At 37.0% G+C, this 20,672-nt stretch overlaps 3 protein-coding genes across 5 annotated transcripts; 2 read left to right on the forward strand and 1 right to left on the reverse strand.

Moving 5' to 3' along the window:
* The first annotated feature begins 1,245 nt into the window (after positions 1-1,245).
* Positions 1,246-9,469, forward strand: LOC109162011 (fanconi-associated nuclease 1 homolog). Of its 2 annotated transcripts, none has more exons than XM_019310640.1 (15): positions 1,246-1,487; positions 1,551-1,719; positions 2,354-2,919; positions 3,021-3,125; positions 3,462-3,726; positions 3,818-3,880; positions 5,206-5,280; positions 5,368-5,480; positions 6,697-6,800; positions 6,893-6,980; positions 7,082-7,222; positions 7,287-7,510; positions 7,838-8,111; positions 8,224-8,457; positions 8,880-9,469. In XM_019310640.1, exons 1-15 carry the CDS (start codon positions 1,392-1,394, stop codon positions 9,318-9,320), a joined length of 2,958 nt encoding a protein of 985 aa, XP_019166185.1. In that variant the 5' UTR covers positions 1,246-1,391; the 3' UTR covers positions 9,321-9,469. The 2 variants fall into 2 exon arrangements, with proteins under 2 accessions (XP_019166185.1, XP_019166186.1); XM_019310641.1 differs by having other exon boundaries at positions 6,700-6,800.
* Positions 9,470-9,561: 92 nt separating this feature from the next.
* LOC109162010 (leucine-rich repeat receptor protein kinase MSP1-like) lies at positions 9,562-14,331 on the forward strand. Of its 2 annotated transcripts, XM_019310638.1 has the most exons (3): positions 9,562-9,719; positions 9,940-10,014; positions 10,333-14,331. In XM_019310638.1, exon 3 carries the CDS (start codon positions 10,380-10,382, stop codon positions 14,190-14,192), a length of 3,813 nt encoding a protein of 1,270 aa, XP_019166183.1. In that variant the 5' UTR covers positions 9,562-9,719; positions 9,940-10,014; positions 10,333-10,379; the 3' UTR covers positions 14,193-14,331. The 2 variants fall into 2 exon arrangements, with proteins under 2 accessions (XP_019166183.1, XP_019166184.1); XM_019310639.1 differs by lacking the exon at positions 9,562-9,719 and having other exon boundaries at positions 9,981-10,014; positions 10,343-14,331.
* A 3,635-nt stretch (positions 14,332-17,966) lies between these two features.
* On the reverse strand, positions 17,967-19,458 carry LOC109162013. The gene is made up of 2 exons (XM_019310643.1): positions 19,155-19,458; positions 17,967-18,510 (listed from the first exon to the last, which is right to left on the reverse strand). The coding sequence occupies exons 1-2, from the start codon at positions 19,344-19,346 to the stop codon at positions 18,166-18,168; spliced, it is 537 nt and encodes a 178-aa protein (XP_019166188.1). The 5' UTR covers positions 19,347-19,458; the 3' UTR covers positions 17,967-18,165.
* Between the last annotated feature and the right edge of the window lie 1,214 nt (positions 19,459-20,672).

Genomic DNA, 20,672 nt, shown 5'->3' on the forward strand with positions numbered 1-20,672 from the left:
GAGATTATGAATTTTTTGTTATAGAATTATGAATTTTTTGTTATGAGATTATGAATTTACAGAAAATTCATAATTACATAACTGTAAATTCATAATCTCATAACAGAAAATTTATAATTTAATAAATGTAAATTCATAATCTCATAACAGAAAATTCATAATTTAATAAATGTAAATTCATAATCTGAACATAAAATGCAAAATGCCGTTAACAACACATTAACTATGTTTTTTTTTCCGTAAAAATAACGTCGTTTGGGCCCGTGTTCAGCATGTGGTGAACACGTTTTCAGGGCATAATTTGCGATCTTCAATAGTGTGGGATTTTTTTTAAAGTTTTTGTGGGCCTAAACATCCCGCTCATCATCCACTATCTCACTCGATTACAAAACCATTCTCCACATTAGTTTGAATTTTTTTTTTTTCAGTTTTTTGTGGACTCACCCTTTTACTATCACATATATTAATTATTTATAATCATTTTTTAAATAATAATCGTAATTATAATTATAAAATTGTTCAAATATTATTGATAATTATAAATTTAATAATAATATTATTGATAATTATGAAAATCTAATTTAATTGATAATTATGAATATAATAAATAAAAAATAATAAATTTAATAATAGTGTATGTTAAATTAAATATTAAAAAAACACAAGAATTGGCCGTTCTTGAATTGGAAAAAATACAAATAAAACAAAGACTTGATTACATTTCAGAGTGGTCGCCAATTGGCTCTGAAATGCACCAGTTGGTTGGTCGCGTCTCACTTTATGTTTTTTTATTTTATTTTATTTTTAATATGACAAAATCTCCAAATTTGTAGGATGAACTCAAACTCATAATTTCCTCATTCACATTTGATAAAAACTCACTATCCTAGTTTTTAAAATAGTAGAATTTGACGTATCATCCAATAAAATATTTACGAAACACTTAGATAGCACATTGACCGTTAAACACCTTGTGCTCAGATGTCATGTAGTAACCTCTCTCATGTGAAGGTCATGAGATTGTTGACTCTTTATGCTTCATTAGATTGAGAAAATATATTTGAACATATATTACAATGTAATAGAGTCAGTAGCATTCAAAAAAAAAAATAGCATATTGACTAGTAAAACAACCTAAAATTAACTTATCTATGTTACCAACCAAATACCAGATAGGGCTCACATCATATAAATAGCAATGAAAACAAAGAGAGTACAAGTTAAGTCAACGTTATTTGTAAATGAACAAAAATAAGCATTTAAAGAAGAAACTGCGAAAAACATGGATGTATTTGGCGGGTTGTGTTTGCGCGCGCGCGCTCTGGAAACGACTCAACGAGGGCGCGCCTATATAGTAGGGCTCATGTGATACAAATCTTAATTTCATCGCAATGCTAACAGGCCGTGAAAGCCTCACAAGACTGATAGGCAGACGCCGCCGGTTTCTCCCTAATCGCAACTACATTCTCTCCTCACCCGCCGCTCAGGTACACATACATACAGATTTATGTGCGCTGATATGGCATCTTAAGAAAATTTATTTGATGCAGGGTTTCTTGAGTGAGAGCAAGAGAGGCGATGGTTCTGAATCTGAGCAGCATCAACAGCAAAGCGGTGGGAATGGAAATGAAAGTGGGAATAGTGGCACGGAATGGGTTAATTGCCCGGTTTGTGGAGCTAGAGTTCTTGGCGATGATCACGTTATCAATTTGCATTTAGGTTCTATACTCCTACTATGCACGCACACATAGATGTATATTGATATTCAATTTTGCTATGTTTATTAGTTTTGTCGTTGACTGTTTTAATAGATTACTGCAAACTTTGATATATGGTATTGCTAGACTACTTTTATAGGCAATGCAAAGCTTAGTGTGGAATGGAAGGAAAAATCATAATCATGAGTGTACACAAAATCCAAAATAGTTGTTAAGGTGGTGTTTCACTTAGTGAATTCTGATGAATGGGTTAATTGGGGAAGGTAAGTATTATTGCTCAAGATCTAATTCTTAAAGGAGCATCAGCTGATTAATACTAAAGCATTACTAATTTCTAAGGAGTAGTAGTTATTGGGACTCTAGACTTCTTTTTTTGTATTTCCTGACTGCACTTTCAGTAGTTCAGAGATTTTCTGAGGGAGAGTAAAAAGCAAAGAAATTTGTTTGCAAAATTCTACTTTTACTAGTTAAGTGCTTTATTTTACTTGTTCATGAGAAGAAAACTCAAATAGAACTGTTGAAGAGGCCTTGATAAGTTGTTAGTGAAAAGAAACTCTTTGTTGCTCTTTTATCATGCTTAATGTTTCTTTTCATCTGAACTAGGATTTTTCTGATTACTTTCAATGTTTTTTCAGATAAGTGTCTTGCCAGAGGAACAAAGCGCAAGTTGAGCCAACGTACCCTCCTTCAATTGAACTTTTGCTCAAAAGATAAATATCAGGCTAACAGTTCAGATTGTACAGAGACAACCAGTGTTCAAAATAGAGACCATAGTAGTGTTTGTGATACCATTCCTAGGCTGGGTGACTTAGATGATCTTGAAAATCGTGACCAAGCTCTATGCAAGCTAGAGAGCAGTACTCCTTGCAACACTGCTTTTGAGTCGGCTAAATTATATGATTTTACAAGATGCATTGATGAATCACCTTCCTCGGACACCAAGACTCTAGCAGGTTGTACAGAAAATCAAATGAATGATGACAAGATCAATGGCAACTATAGTTATCCTTCGTTGCTTTCAGAACATGAGACGTGTATGCATGATATGGTTGAGTCTGCAAATGGTGATGACTTATCCGAACTTTCTCTTGATACCTACATAGTTGGCCGTAGGTTTGTTGAAGAAACAGAGTTAGAACTTGGGGCAAGCATACTGCTGTCAAGAGACCCTGATAATGACAAGGATCCAAATGCAATTAAGGTCAATCCTCATTGTATTTTTTTTTTCTTTTTTCTTTCTATTAATTGATCAACCTATGTGATTTATGTACTTAAAAAAACTTTCCCTTGCCTTTGAAGCAGGTGCTTTCTACAGATTCTGGATATGATCAGCCAGTTGGTTTTCTTCCCCGTGAAATAGCTCTTTACCTATCTCCTTTGATTGAAAAGTTTGACTTGAGATTTGAGGTACTACCAACAAGTGCAATTGAATACACAAATTAACTTGTATGCTGATACAAATATTTCTATAGTAGCTGGATTCACATTAAACCCTATTGATTATCTATTCTCAACATGTTTTCCAACAATTAATGGTGACTTGGACATGCATGATATCCTATGAACAACTAATATAACATTTTAACTAAATATAAAATGAGTTATAACCTATAAGTATGGAGTGACTAATACCTTGTTTTCAAAAGATCCATCCATGCTGCAAATCATATCAATTGGACCTCCAACTTCACTTGATCTAAAAAATTTCTTGTACTTTACTTTTCACTGATAGATATTTGACAGGGCCACATAACTTCTGTTCCAAAACATCCTCGTGCTGTGGTCCCAATTCAAATAACTTGTCCATGCAATAAATCTTTTGGTGAAATAGATTGCAATGATGTTCAATTTCTCAAGTCCTCCTGGAAAAATGCTCTATGTGTTGCTCAATATGCAAGGGCTCATCCTCCTGGTAGTGCAAAATATCAGCATAACCTCCAGGTTTTGCTAACAGAAGTCCTAAAGAATAATCATCACCTTTTTATGGATGAGGAGAAGACTTTTTTGGGTATGTAAGTACATTATTTTCGTTTTCAAGTTAATAACATTTGATATGCTTCCAAACTTCTGTTAATGCTTTATTCAATTTGTGTCAACAGAAAACTTCTTATCACTTTCAGATGATAGTCAAAGGCTTTTTGCTCGTCTTTATACACGAAAAGGTCTTCATCCTATCTTGCAATTTTTACATTTATTTTTGGAATAGTCTCATCCAATTTTGGTGTCTGCCCTATTTTAGTGAGATTTTTTTTTATTTTTTTGATAAGTACCACTTTGATATCACACATTACATACTATAGAAGTTTGCAAAGATTTGAATTATGATGTTCTGCTTTGCATTTTTGCAAGCCAAATGTTCTGCGTTCTTGTGAAATGAGGAACTGTAGCCAATTTCATCAACAAAATCTCATTTCAAATTTGACTTTTGCAATGCTTATTGGGAACCTGTTTTGCTGCTCTTTGTGTGAGTAAGGACCAGTTTGGATAACCAATTAACAATTTTAAGACAAGTGCATTTGAAATAAATTCAAAACACCAGGGCTTGCCATTTTAATTGGTCTCTGAGAAGTTGTAAGATGCTCTTTTCATAACCTTATCTAAACGAAATAAGCATACTTGCTTAATGAAACTTGGCCCTAGCGTTTTTATGGTGAGCGTTTTCTAAAAATCCTTAATAAAATAAGCTCCAAACAGCTTAATGAATCTGCCATTTCAACTGAAATTGTTTTTTCAACTTGTTTTGATAAGCTCCTTGAAATTGCTTACTGAAATAAGCTGAAGACAACTTTTCAAAAATCATATGCTCTTAATTTAAGCCAATCCAAACACGGTAAAAAAATTCAAGTACTTATTGAAGTAGATAATCTGGAAATAAATTCATCCCAACTGGGGATAAATACTTATAAAAAGAAGAAAACATCAACAGCATTTACCATTTTGTGTAGTAGGGTCGTAGGGATAAATTGATATCATTTTAATAGACGATAGACGATGTGATTCTAGAGTGATGTTCTCGTTTCTTTTATGGTTGGAAATAATGAGGCTCATTCTGGAATAATTGCTAAGCTATCTCCTCTGATAGCATTGAGTGCATCCTTGTCCATATATTCCCTTCATAAAATCTCTAAATTCTTCATTTTCCTTTCTGAAGTCTTCTTTCCTCAAAATCACTGGAGCTATCTCATTTGAATATTCTTGTCTTTTTTCTTGTACTTTTCCTTTGCCCTTTCCTCATTGTGCTGCCAATAATCCATTTGTTTTAGTTGTGTATGTCTATAAGAGAAATCAAATGCTTCTACTTTTGATCCTTGCAAATAATACTCCATGACTTGTGATACATTATGATATGATAAGTTTTCAGTATTACATTGGTGCTAATTCTTGAAGCATAGTTTTCTATGCACTGTTACATTATGATATGATAAGTTTGCCAGTATTAGCAAATTTGCATCTTTAAGAATTTGCTCTTTCCCCCCCTTAAATTCAGGGCCATGGTTTCGGATGTCTAACATATCATATGCGGAAATATCTGATTGTGATGATGCACTAAGGGGACTTTCTGGTAGAGAGATTCTACGGTTGTATGATAAACTTTTGTTATCTTGATGTCAGTGATGGTCATCAATTTTTTTTTTCCTTCTCAATACAGCCGGAGGTTATGTTACCTCATTTGAATCAATGAGTGAACCCACTGATATCAAGGAGATCTTGAATGTTCTTAATGTTGGTGATCTACGTGACCTCTTGCATATGGTTAATAAGGTCTGTCATATTCGTGGACATATAATGTTACAACTTAAATTTCATCCAAGGTGTGCACAATTATACTATATGGAAATGACAACTGCAGTTTATTGTCTGTCATTCATTTAGTAATTTTTACTTGTATGTTGTATGATCCGTTGCTCCTCTCCCTCCTAATCTCCAATACAATACATCTTTACAATCAAGTTTGAGATTTGTTTATTTTTATGTTTGTTTAATACAATATGCTACTTTTATGAGGCTCACTGATGTCCTTCCCTAGTTTCCTGGTTTATGGGGGTATAAATTTTCCATGCCAACTAATCTCCCAGCTACATTTGGATGCTATCTATCCTGCACACTAAGCAGCACCAAACATTTTGGTTTCTGCTATTTTCAGTTTCATCATGAACTGAAAACTATTTATAGTTATGACCATTATAAATGCAGAGCACTTCATACTTATCAAAACAAAAATAATATGGAGCATTATGGATGGGTTCTATCTAAATTTGGCAGATTCCATAGTTGATGCTCCTAAATTGCATTGGCTTCTGATGACTACACAGCAAGAGACCTACTTTGTGGACAGATACGGGCCATACATTTTGTGAACTCACAGAGTGTTGAAGTGTATAATTTAGCGAATGGATAAGAGTACTTGGAGAACACCTATTTATATACATTGCCTAAGCCTATGAGCCACACTATTTGAATTTGAAAACTAAGGCAAGGAGCAATCCTCTCCAACCTCCCATAACCTCTCTCCAACACATTTCTTAGTTCTTTTGTTAAGCCATTTTGATCATGCACTTGAATGTGACTGTATTATAGCCTCTCTTTAGAACAACTAGTATCATAATATTTGGAAGCCTGATCTTTCAAAATTTTCAACTGCACAAACAATAGTTTGAGATTACTTAGAGTGCATATTCTTCTTTCTTCAGGGAAAATAAGATTGGCCTGAATACCTTGGCTTTGAAGCTTCCCCTTTAATTTAAGTTTTTCCTGGTTCCCAACACCCAAAGTTTTTGAAGCAAATTATGTTTCTCTTGCTCTTTTTTTTTTTTTTTTAAATGTCCCTTGTATGTGTGCGCTATTAAATTTCATCTGTTTCATGCTGGAAGTGATTCCCTTCTTCTTTTCCTGATTTGAGTGAAACAACCATATTAAAATGCTGTTTCTTCTTTGAGTGTTTGTCTCAACTGTATTTTTTCTTTTTGTGAGACTTTAGCAGTGTGCTCAAACAAATAGGAAGAGTTCCAAAAGTTTTGGTCATGGTACAAGAAAGCAGGATTATATTGCTTTCCTTCTTTCTTCATATAAAGATGGTTTATGGTAAGATGTTTCTTTCTTGGATTAGTTACATGTAGCACTCTTTGATCCTGTTCATGTTGTTTTGACAATTTGGCCCCAAAATATTCATGCAGCCCAGATCTCCTGAGGCTGGTTTTATTGAAAATTGGAACATGTATTAAGATATCTCCATTAGCTGAGTCTCTCTTTTGGCGTGCAGAGGTAATCTCCAAAATTTTCTTTAGGTTGACTTATAATTTTACAAATGTCAATTTATTATGCTTGCTTGACCAATTATCTTCTGATTTCCACACTTTATGTAGAGGCTCTTTTTCCTGAATGGAGAACAGGATCTATCATCATTTTTACTTGTTGACTTTGGTATTGTGAAGTATCCCGCTTACAACTGTATACTCACAAACCAAATTTTTCCAAACAGAAGTCAACTGCTTTCTTACGAAATGGTATGTTTGGTATGTTTTGATCAGCAATATTTTTCTTTATCTAATCTGAAAATTACTGTGACAGGCCATTGAGGTTGCCCAAATTATGGACGAATGTCTTGATGACAATAATACTGAGATGGTGTTAAAATGTATAGAAGTTTCCGCCTCTCAAATTTCAAGCTCTTTAAAGGAAGAGGAGCTATCAAGTTCAGGAGTGATGGCTGCATATTTGTCTTGCTTCACAGCTGTGTTTGTCTACTCTAAGGTGGTCTTGTTAGGCACTTCTTTTCTTGAGCATGAGAGGAGGTATGTAGTTTGGACACCGTGGTAACTTTATTTTATGAATTTGTCAAGTGATCAGATATATTTATCCTAGTTAAAATGTTAGAAAATATGATTTGTCATCAAGTCACCATTTGTATAACAATGGTTCAATGATGCTGTGTATATTTATTGAGGCCCTTTCTGGTGGAACACCTTGATATTTTCAATTGGCAGTTCCAGGAATTGAACAATAATGCACGAGTGAAGTGTGCCTTATATCACATACCAGGGCAAAAACCTTAATGTATATTTCTACTCGAAATTCAGCTTCTTGTGCTATTTGTATCTAACTATGTCTTACTTGGCTAGGTACAATGATGCAATCATTTTGCTCAGGAAACTGCTAGATAGCTTCAGAAATGATAGAAGAAGGGGATATTGGACTCTCAGGCTTTCAATTGATCTGGAGCATGTTGGATGTCTTGATGAGAGCCTTCAAGTTGCTGAAGATGGTCTACTGGATCCATGGGTCCGTGCTGGCTCAAAATTGGCCCTGCAGCGGCGGGTTCTAAGATTGGGTAAGCCCCCTAGGCGCTGGAAAACACCAAGCTATTCGAAATCTCTAAAAAGGAAGATTGCTGAGGTAAATTCTCCACTAGTTGCTTTGAGTCATGCATTTTGACAATCTAATTGTTGTCTTAGGAGACATCTAAAAATAGTTTTAGGGGGTTAATATTTTCAGCCAATTATTTTAGGTCCACGTTCAAGGCAGACCACTGAACTGCAAGATGGGGGTGAAGAGTATATTTTATGGTGAAGATGGTGAACAGTGTGGGGTAGAACAACTTGCTCTCCAATATTATGCTGGAGAGGGAGGTGGCTGGCAGGGTGTTCATACAGAAAGTGGCATTTGGTTAACCCTTTTTGGGCTTCTAATGTGGGATGTCATCTTTGCTGATATTCCAAATGTCTTTTGCACTAAGTTTCAGGTGTTATCTCTTTCCAGTAACCAAATTTGTGGATTTGTACTTTGTGTGCTTATATGAATTCAGGGTCATGACTTAGTTAAACAATCTGATGAGCCTATTAGGTTAAAGAATTTTTATTTTTTTAAATTTATTTTTGGGCTAGTAGAATTTAGAAACTCAATACTCTGATGGAACACACTATGAGGTTGCTTTTAAAGGGGGTTGCAAATAGAGAGACTGGGCAGTTGGCAATAAAAGTTCTTCGTTTGTTGAGTGGTTCATTGTTTTGAAGTTGATAACATGACATGATTTGGAAGCCAAAACATGATTGGATTAAATTCCATCTTTTGGTTGTTCAATTTTTACTGTTAGTATAAATATTTTATTTTCCTGTATTCATGTTACTATGGAACTTTCTGAGATATGTAGTCCATCTTTCTCAGACAGCACCATTGGATTTGGAAACTGATAGCTTCTATGAGGTCAGAAAGAGCCAGATAGAAGCACTCTTAGATAAGATTCAGCACGGCATGGCAGAAGAGATACTTATCACTTCATGGGAATTACATAAAGGGACAGCCTGCAGGGGAGTCAGCTGGGACAGGCATTCTCTATCCGAACTAAGAGCAGCTGTTGCATGCATTGGAGGCTCTTGCACTGCATCAATCTGCCGACATCTAGCTCAAGATTATCGGAGTTGGTCTAGTGGAATGCCCGACTTATTACTGTGGCGCTTCCATGACAATTACAGAGGTGAAGCAAAACTCGTTGAAGTGAAAGGCCCAAGAGATAGACTTTCAGAACAACAGCGTGCTTGGTTACTATTTTTGACGGACTGTGGCTTCAATGTTGAGGTCTGCAAAGTAAGTGAGGCTGCAGTATAGCTAAACAGATGCTGCTTGCCACACCCCTTTGAATACATATATTGTTTACTCGGACAAACAAATAGTTTGAATTGTTGTGTTGTACTAAAGATAAATGATTTTGAGAACAGTTTTCACAAATTATATATAAAATGAGTATTTATTTTCGATAAGGACAAAATAGCTAACTGTAAGGGGTTCATTATGTGGAATTCTTTGTTTTATTCCCAACCAATTTAGGTATGGAGGTGTAATCAATAATATTTGCATCATACGGTGCAAGTCAAGAATTGTCCTGATTGCTGAATAATATGGAGAAAAAGGAGTTAAAGGCACAATGCTGAATCCAGACTAGATTACATACATACATAAAAAGTAACAGTCCATATAAGCAGATTACGCGTTTGAACGCAAACAGTGGTAATGGAACTTCTAATTATACACTCCTTATAACCGTTCCTATTTTGGCTATTCAAACACTTCACATTTTCCATACAAGCCCTCCTCTCCTTCCGTTTTCTTTAACGTACTCCATCACAAATTTAGTGTGTCCGTCAATCATATCTTCCATATCTAGAATGCTACAATCTTGTTTGCATTTTCTTCTTTTATAAGTAACGAGCTTTCTACTCCGTTGCAGCTAGAGATCATGACGCACAGCAACCTGTAAGCTGTTTCTGGAGGTTGCTAGTCTGGTCTCCTACATGAACCTAAGGTATAACTATCTACTTTCTTTCTGGTTAATCACTCCGTCATAAATGGTAAAAAACTAAGGTTCAAGCGCGCTTTAGATTAGATTTTGAGTTGATTCAGGTAGTTTTCTCTGTAGTCCATTTATATACATCTGTGATCTGTCAAGTTTTGTTATGATCAGTCTGTTCTGCTAATTAGTTAATTACGGTGTTTTGGTGGACATTCTTAAATGGAAACAAGCACTTCTTAACCTGCATTTCTATGTTTTTGTTGCCTTTTAAGGTTGGACTTTGGTTTTGTTTTCCAATTGAAGGCTTTTCTGTTCTGATTTCATTTATAGTTTATTTCAGATTTCAATCAACTGATGTTCTAAACTGAGCTCTGAAAATGTCAGCGATATGGAAGTGTTCTCGTGTACTAATGATGATGATTGTGCTATGGATTATGCCCTCGGGCTTCATGGCTGGAACTTCTCTAGATGACATTGAGTTACTGAAAGTTCTAAGGAACTCCCTTGCTGATAGTGGATATGCCATCCCGGGTTGGTTTGACTCGAATATTTCTCCTTGTAATTGGACTGGGATTGGTTGTGATGCTGGGAGAGTGATAGAGATTGATTTACCATGTATGCATCACCCTCTGAGTCTTCCATTTCCAGACTGCATTGGACAATTCAGGTCCCTCGAGCACCTAAACCTCAGCAGATGTGGCCTAAATGGTGCTGTATCTCCAAACTTATGGAGTCTGGAGAATCTTGAAGTTCTGAACTTGGGTGGCAACAGGCTAAATGGGATGCTTCCATCGGCTATTTCTGGCCTGCGAAGCCTGAGAGTACTTGTGCTCGACAGGAATGACTTTTCGGGTAGTCTACCATCAACGATTGGTGAACTTAAAGAGCTTCGGGAACTCTCTCTTCATAGAAATTCGTTTTCAGGAGAACTTCCTGAGGAGATTGGGAATCTGGGGAAGTTGGTGGCCCTGGATCTTAGTAAGAATTTCTTCTCCGGGAATCTGCCTTCAAGTCTGGGTAATCTGACAGAGGTTCTCTACATCAACGCCCGCCTCAACAATTTTACTGGGCTTCTGTTTCCCGAGATTGGAAACTGGAGGAAGCTTAGAAGTCTGTATCTTGCATGGAACATGCTGACTGGACCTCTACCTGCAACAATTGGGAATCTGCAAAATCTCGAGACTATTGATCTGCAATACTGCAAGTTCACAGGAAAGCTCCCGGAAGAAATTTCTGAGCTAAGTAGCTTGATTGAATTGAACTTTGCACATAATGAGTTTGAAGGTGAACTTCCTTCAGGCATAGGCAGGCTAAGAAACCTTGCTCAACTTATCGCGCCAAATTCAGGGCTGAGTGGAAGAATACCCTCTGAATTAGGAAACTGCACGAGGCTCGAGGTCATAAACCTGTCCTTTAACTCATTTGTTGGTCCATTGCCCACCAGCCTTGCAGGGTTAGAGTCATTAATTACACTGGTTCTTGATGGGAATCAGATCTCAGGCCCCTTGCCTGTTTGGATTTCCAATTGGACTCATGTAGAATCAATAATGTTATCAAACAATCTCCTAACTGGGACTTTTCCTCCTCTGAATCTGCCTTATCTATCCTTCCTTCATGTAACAGGCAATTTTCTTTCTGGTGCCTTGCCTGCAGAAATTTGCAATGCCAAATCACTGAATACCCTTTGGTTATCTGGCAATAATTTCTCAGGTACCATTGAGAATACTTTCAGAAACTGTTCAAGCCTCAGAGAGTTGGATTTGTGCAAAAATGATCTTTCTGGTGAGATCCCTCCATACCTAGCCCAGCTTCAACTTCTCACCCTGGAACTCTCCAGAAACAACTTCTCTGGAACCATTCCAGATCAACTATGGGAGTCAAGAACATTAGTGGAGATCTCTCTAAGCAACAACATGCTCGAAGGCCGGCTTTCAGACAAAATGGCTATGCTTCCATCACTGAAGAGGCTGCGCCTCGACAACAACCTTTTCCAAGGGAATATTCCAAGGACCATTGGGAGTTTAAAGAATTTGACAAATCTTTCTTTACATGGAAACAAGTTGGCAGGAGAGATTCCCTTGGAGCTTTTCGAATGCACAAAGCTGGTGTCTTTGGACCTCGGTGCAAACAGGTTTTCAGGTCAGATTCCCAGGTTTATATCTCAGTTGAAAGATGTTGTCACGTTGGTTCTCTCCGACAACCAATTCTCAGGCTCCATACCAGATGAACTCTGTGATGGGTTCCAACACATGCCTTTACCCGACTCCGAATTCATCCAGCACTATGGTAAACTTGACCTTTCCAACAATCAACTTATTGGATCCATTCCTACATCCATTCAGCAATGCACTGTTGTCAAAGAGCTACTGCTGCAAAGAAACAAGCTAACGGGCACTATTCCAATCGAAATCTCGGGCCTCCAGTATCTAACAACCCTGGATTTGTCTTTCAATTTCTTAGCAGGTCCATTCATCCCTCAATTGTTCTTCATGAAGAATCTTCAAGGCCTGTCTCTTTCCCACAACACCATTTCTGGCTCGATTCCTGAGAATCTCAGATCAACGAAGACGGGCCTAGTCATGCTGGACATCTCAAATAACTGGTTCACAGGTCCCCTGCCATCTTCTATTTTTAGCATTGAAAGCTTAACATATCTGGATATCAGCTTAAACAATTTCTCAGGCTCCCTCTCCATCCATACTGGACTCTCTAGCTCCTTGTTATCTCTCAACGCCAGCAACAACAAGTTCTCCGGACCTCTCGACCCATCGATCTCCAATCTCACATCTCTTTCCCGGTTAGATCTACACAACAACACCCTCACCAGCACTTTGCCCCCTTCCCTTCCCGCCCTTTCTGCATTGACATATCTGGACATTTCCAAGAATGATTTCCAAGGTTCTTTCCCTTGTGATATCTGTAACATAAACGGCCTTACTTTTACAAATTTCTCAGCCAACAAATTCACAGGTGAAGTGCCTCTAAGCTGCACAGCACCTAGCCTGTATTGCTTATTACAAGAACGGCCTCCATTTTTCCAACCTCGCAGCAGCTGTGCACCTGCATTTCCTTCAAACCGTACATTTGTGGTGGTAATATCTCTTGCCACACCTCTCTTTGTGTTCGCCGTGATAATCGCAATTCTTTCATTCAAACTTTGGAAACAAAAAGCCCTACTTATGGACAGGGGTACTGACAGTGCTAAGAGAACAGATCACCCTACTTCCTATACCGATAATCATCAGCTTCAGACAAAGGAGCCTCTTAGCATCAACATCGCAGCGTTTGAACACACTCTATTGAGGCTCAAGCACGCAGCTATCGTGTCCGCCACGGACAACTTTAGCCGGAGCTATATCATTGGCAATGGCGGCTTCGGGACAGTATACAAAGGAAAACTGCCAGGGGGCCGAGTTATCGCGGTCAAGAGGCTCTATGGAGGCCGGGAGATCCATGGAGACCGGGAATTCTTTGCAGAAATGGAAACTCTCGGAAAGGTAAAGCACGAAAATCTGGTGCCATTGGTTGGCTATTGCGCGTTTGAAGATGAGAGGTTTTTGATTTATGACTTCATGGAGAATGGCAGCCTGGAATCTTGGCTAAGGAACAAACCGGATCATGCTACGGTTCGGCTCAGCTGGCCAACCCGGTTCACGATTTGTCTCGGGTCAGCCCGGGGGCTGGCCTTTCTACACCACGGTTTCATCCCGCACATAATCCATAGAGACATCAAATCCAGCAACATTCTACTAAACAACAAGTTCCAACCCCGGGTGTCGGATTTCGGGCTGGCGAGGATCATAAGCGCGTGCGAGAGCCACGTCAGCACCGCCCTGGCCGGCACCTTCGGGTATATACCGCCGGAATACGGGCAGGCGATGGTGGCCACGGCTAAAGGCGATGTGTACAGCTTCGGGGTGGTAATGCTGGAGCTGGTGACGGGGCGTGCCCCGACGGGGCAGGCCGACGGGGAGGGAGGCAACCTGGTTGGTTGGGTTCGGTGGATGGTGGCGAAAGGGAGGGAACGTGAGGCGTTGGACCCTTGCTTATTATTATCGGCTTCTTCGTGCGGCAAGGGTGAAATGTTGCGCGTTCTTCGCATTGCGCGGTCGTGCACCCATGATGACCCCTGCAAACGACCTACCATGATTCAGGTCGTGAAACTACTCAAGGAGGCCGCCGTAATGTAAAACTCCGTATTTCAGTTGTAAGGAACGCAGTAGTTTAGTCTCCTTATTTTACATTCATGTTTTATGTACTCTTTTTCATGTTGGGATTATGTTGCAAACTCTGCTTCTTTCATCTATAGTTAGAACTTATTAAGAACCACATGATATTTTCAAGGAGTTTTTTTCAGTTTTTCAGAGAGTAATGATGATAATGACCAGATGTTATTTTCAAAATTTTAAAATTTTCAATTTCTCAAGTCCTCCTGGAAAAATGCTCTCTGTGTTGCTCAATATGCAAGGGCTCATCCTCCTGGTAGTGCAAAATATCAGCATAACCTCCAGGTTTTGCTAACAGAAGTCCTAAAGAATAATCATCACCTTTTTATGGATGCGGAGAAGACTTTCTTGGGTATGTAAGTACAGTATTTTCGTTTTCAAGTTAATAACATTTAATATGCTTCCAAACTTATGTTAATGCTTTATTCAATTTGTGTCAACAGAAAACTTCTTAATCACTTTCAGATGATAGTCAAAGGCTTTGTGCTCGTCTTTATACACGAAAAGGTCTTCATCCTATCTTGCAATTTTTACTTTTATTTTTGGAATAGTCTCATCCAATTTTGGTGTCTGAGAATTTTTTTTGATAAGTACCACTTTGATATCACACATTACAGACTATAGAAGTTTGCAAAGATTTGAATTATGATTGTTGAGCATATAGCCATTAATGTGCAATTCAACTATCAGCTTAGGCTTTTAGTTGAGATAGAGCAAATGCTTTAATTTGGTATTAGAGCTAGACCAAAGGTCATGAGTTCAAATCTCAACGCCTGAGACTCTAGCCAATCTCATTTCAAATTTGATATTATTGTAATAGACAGCGTGATTCTAGAGTGATGTTCTCATTTCTTTTATGGTTGGAAATAATGAGGCTCGTTCTGGAATAATTGCTAAGCTATCTCCTCTGATAGCATTGAGCGCATCATTGTCCATATATTCCCCTCATAAAATCTTTAAATTATTCATTTTCCTTTCTGAAGTCTTCTGATCTTTCCTCAAAATCACTGGAGCTATATCATTTGAATATTCTTGTCTTTTTTTCTTGTACGTTTCCTTTGCCCTTTCCTCATTGTGCTGCCAATAATCCATTTGTTTTAGTTGTGTATGTCTATAAGAGAAATCAAATGCTTCTACTTTTGATCCTAGCTTGCAAATAATACTCCATGACTATACATTATGATGTGATAAGTTTTCAGTATTACATTGGTGCTAATTCTTGAAGCATAGTTTTCTATGCACTGGCCATGGTGTGCATGTAAATAAATCAATTGTCTTTTACTATTGTTAGCTTTAATTGCTCAGGCTGAATCTATCTGGATTACCTTAAGAACTGTTTTTCTGTTGCAGTCTTTGCTTATTATTGTGTTCTGAAGGGCCTTCAAGAACATATCATTTTATTCACAATCAAAATAAACTTGACAAAGCATTTACTATAGAACAGGCAAAAAAGCCTGGAAAGGCTAATGCTGCAAGTGAAAAGATTTTTGTGATTTGGTACAAATCCTCCAGGGCATGATCCTGAAAGTTGGGATGATAGGTTGATATATATATTTTTTCCATAAGTGCATATTAAACTAAAATTCAATTTATTTTTTCTCATTCATTTTTTAAATTTACAGGTTGCATTGCAGTGATAGAATGAAAAGTTACATAATTAAAATATTTGAAATTTCAAAGAGAACAATCTCATATCTCGTTTTTATCTATGAAATTTAATAACATTAATAATTTTTAATTACATTGCATAATTCAATTGGGTTAGGCTCAACACTCCAACCTCGGTCTATAGTGAGACAAATGACAAAATATGCACAACTAATTCCACCACAGTTAAAAGTGATCAATAAAGAGTTTACATAAAATTAATGACGATCCACATAACTCATAGAATGGCCTTGCAGGTCATCATATTTCTTCTTTTCCTTTTACATTTACTTTTATCATAACTACACAAGTATAATAATAACATTTTTAATCTTGAAGGGAATATGAACATTTGTTGTGACTCAATCTTAGAAGTCTAACTCTTACCAACCTAGGTCTATAGTGACAAAACATGCAAATTACACCCAATATCTAACTTGCCTTTAAAATTGATTAATAGGGAGGTTATATAAAAGTAATGACGATCCACATAAACCATTAAATGTACTACTTATCTTTCATATTTGACTTAATTCTATTAGAGGTCTATTATTTTTTTGTGACAATTTCAAATTTAGTATTAGTTTATCGTTTTTGTCATTTAACGCTTCAGACTATTATATTTTGGACACTTTTAGTCCTTTTGATAACTTTTCTGCTAAAGTACTATTTTAAATTAGTTAATTTCAACGGAGGTCTATTTTCTTTTGTGACAATTCAAAATTTAGTCACAAATAATCGTTTTTGTCATTTAAGACTCTAAACTGTTATATTTTGGATACTTTTGTTTTTTCTAATGACTTTTTTTTTTTTTTTTTTTTTTTTCTGGTGATACCATATTTTAGGAAGGGTATATTTTTGATGACAAAGAAGAGTTCTTTTTTTTTTTTTTTTTTTGGGGGGGGGGGGGGGGGGGGGGGGGGCTCTACAACTATAGTAGATAATTCACAAAATCATGGATTAAAACAATAGCGGTCAGACCAAAGCCAACCAGGTGGCGACATCCTGAACTTTAATTTCCAACTGCGTTGCAACATGGGTCTCCCGCACCCGGAGGTCCTCACGTACTCGGTATCACCATTGATGAAGGACAATTGGGGTCGAGTTGAAGGAGATGAAGACAAGAGTCGAGGGAAGGAGATGGTGCAATCCACGGTTAAAGATATGCAAATCGGAAAAGGATAAAAAAAAATTGAATTTTTTTTTTTTTGAAAAGACGAAAATATCATTGCCTAAAATAGAGTTCCACAGAAAAAAAAAAAAAAATCACCGAAATGATCAAAAAGTGTCCAAAATATGATAACCTAATTTGTTAAATGTTAAAATCAATTGTCTGAGACTAAATATAAAATTTTTACCAAAGACAAAAGATCTCGATTGGAATTAACTCATTAAAAAAAAAAATTGAAGAGACTATTCACTAACTCAGTAGTACTTAAAGAAAAAAAAAGTCACAAAATAAGACTTGTCCATCTTATTTTTTATTCTCCTTTAACATTTACTTCCCTCATAACTACCCTAGGTGTAATATTAATGCTCCATAGGTATTGCAGACACTTCTAGTTCTAATGTATTTATATCCCCTTACTAGCTTTGGAAGTTTTCACCTAGCCAGGCAGCCAGCTAGGTGAGCGCCTTTTGCTCCATTCTATCTTTTATTTGAATTTAAAGACTTAAAAAAAATATTTTACTCCACTTATAACGTTCAATAAATGCAACTCAAAACAAACATTATATTTACTAGATATTGTCATGACCTTCATTAATTTACTCAACTTGATCAATTCATATACATATAGTTTGGCATTTAATTTGCTAGAAACATACTTAATATTTTTTGATGGGCGTCGACCGAGTTCAACTTCTACTCGATTTGAGACGTGGCGCTGACGCGCTGTGATTTACTATAGACAATCAGATAGCTAAAGAACTCTTGTAGTTAAAGCGTGCAGATCTGATCCATCATTTTTCAAATTATATCATGCATCCACTATATGCATCTGTAAATACTCAATCTGAACCAAATTCATAATGCGCATGGTGAACCATGATCTACGTCATAAGAACTGAGGAGAATTCGAAAACCTAGAAATTAAAATAATTAATTAATTAATTAAAAGCAACATTGTAGCAGTAACCTGATAAAATGGAAAAGCATCTACATTAACATACCTACCTAGCTAACACTATTAAAATGAAAATACGTACAACACGTGTATGTATATATATAGAACGTCACTCCGATCCCGTCGTCCGTACCGTACCGATCATCATCATATCATTCATCACATCAGTTGAAGAGGCTGAGGCCGGAATGGAACGGCTTAGCCGGCGACCGGTTACCGGCGGCGGAGTACTGAACGAACTTGCAGTTAGGGCAAGAGGGGGAGGTCTGAGAAACTATGACCAGGAGATGGCAATTGGAGCACGGCAACGCTATCATGTTTTCTCCTCCGGCGCCGTTCGACGGCGGCGATGATGGATGCTGGTGTTTCTTGTGATGGCGATCTTCGTAGGAATGAGCGCCGCTGGTTGAGATGTTGAGTTCGAGGTTGAGCTGAGCTTGCTTCTGCTCCTTTGGCCACTCCCATGTCTTCTTCATTGTTTTCCTGTTCACGTAGTACATTCTCCCCGACTGAAAACAATATATTTATTACACCACCACTAATTAGAACCTAAATCATTAAATTCAAATACAAACCCAAAATAATATATATATACACTCCGGTATATATAAAAAAAATTCATTCTTAGGGGCGCTAGGGGGAATTAATCGTCTTGCCTAATAGACATTTCTTTCTCAATCTCCAATTTCAAGGACCTCCATACTCTAACCCAAAAGAACATTTAGAAGGATTCAAGTCACCATAACTCAATTGTCCAGCAGATAGGCCAAATATTGGTGTGTACAACAGCACAAGAAATCTGTTCACTTTAGGCAAAATCTCGACACTGTTGAATTTCAAACTTTGGTCTCCCTCCTTAAATATTGCCTACTGAACTAGTGACAACAATCCTATTTGAAATAGTCAATTATAAGTAATGTTGTAGGTATCAGGTCAACAATTTGACCAATTTGAACTAATTTGGTTGAGATTGTCCCGCATAACACTTTACCAACTTGGTTAAGGTTGTCCCACACAACAGAATAATTATTTCAAAACTTACTATATGCATAGATCGAAATTTCTTATACTTTAACTTTATAATTTAATAGTAAAAGTCTCAAATTTATTTAAAAAAAAAAAAGAATTGAAGAAAAGGAGGTAGTTAAATTACTTGAAGATCAAGGCATTGTTCCCAATCTACTGGGAGGGGTTCCATCCAAGGCTGGTGGAGGTCAACACTGCCGCCGCCGCCGCTTTGAATCTTTCTCTTCATGGGAAGTCTGATATCTTGGTCGGAATCTGCAGCATTGTCGCCGTTGAAGTTGCTGGCAGCCAGGCTCAAAGAGAGTTCTGGGAATTCCATAGAGATATATATATGTATATGATGAAAGAAAGCTAGCTAGCTAATTAAGTAGGCCAAGGAATAGATAGAAGAGAATATGAGTGTGCAGTGTATATATAGTAGTAGATGGCTGGAAGAAGCGGTAGATAGAGTTAGAAATTAATTGGTGGAATGGAATTATAATAAATAATATAATTAATAAATTGAAGATGGAGTGGAATTGAATTGAATTGAAGGTAGCTAATAAGGGATAGCAGGTGGCCTGGCCTGGTGTGCAGTGGTAGTAGTGAAAATATTGCAGGTGGTCATGCAAGATGGTGTGTCTACTTAAATTGGGCTTAAATTAGCTTCATCAACGCACATTAAAAGCTGGACAGCCCTAGCATTTAAAGAGCCCACTGCCTCTCTCTTTAATGCCCCAAATCCTACTCTCCTATTTTGCATTAACTCAACATCCCATTTCTTTCTCCAAAAATCACCATTTTGGTTCATCAATTATTTCTCAACTGCATGCATGTCAATATGTTCATAATTTTCAATTTCAACTAATTTGATTCTCGATTTGTTTAAAATTTTGTCAATTAGCCAACTATGTACCATGTAGTGTGATGGCATCCCGGTTATCCATCCAAGTGGCCGGATGGTCAGAAATTCGAACCCGGGTGATGGGGACTTAGATTCTTTGGACTGACTGAAAATGTTTGAGAAAGTACAGAATAGATACTACCTTGTAAACAACCATAAGTATTTCAAAAAAAAAAAAAAAAATCATACAGAATAGATACTACCTTGTAAAGAACCATAAGTATTTCAAAAAAAAAAAAATCGTCAATTAAATCTTTACGAGGGACCAAAATGATGATTTCCCGAACTCGTAACCTTATAGTTACAAGTGTGGATCGATCTCTTGCCATGTTGAATGGGGACTTCGAGTTATCCCCAACTTTAACTTTTGCTATTACTATTACTTGTTGCATTATTCTTCTTTGTCCCTAAATTTTTTTCTAGGGGAAATTTTAATACTAAATTATCAACTTTAAAACATTCAACTAACCATAATTATTATAATATGTAAAATTAAAGTTAAGTTTAAATATTGTACATGTACGTTCACTACTACTTCAATTCCCCTTGGATACTACACAGTACACACACATACACTCATATATATATAATCTCATCATGTCATGTGTGCATATATTATATTATATATATAAGCACTGCACCCTGGAGTAAGGGGCAACAGACCATGTCTTCCTCCTTACTCTTTGCCCTACTTAGCGTAGTACTTGCCTGCTTAATTGGTGCCTCATTATTACATCCGATCCATAAGACGTACATAAATAT

Source organism: Ipomoea nil, unplaced genomic scaffold (genome assembly GCF_001879475.1).
Source record: "Ipomoea nil cultivar Tokyo-kokei standard unplaced genomic scaffold, Asagao_1.1 scaffold2926, whole genome shotgun sequence".
Lineage (NCBI taxonomy): Eukaryota > Viridiplantae > Streptophyta > Magnoliopsida > Solanales > Convolvulaceae > Ipomoea > Ipomoea nil.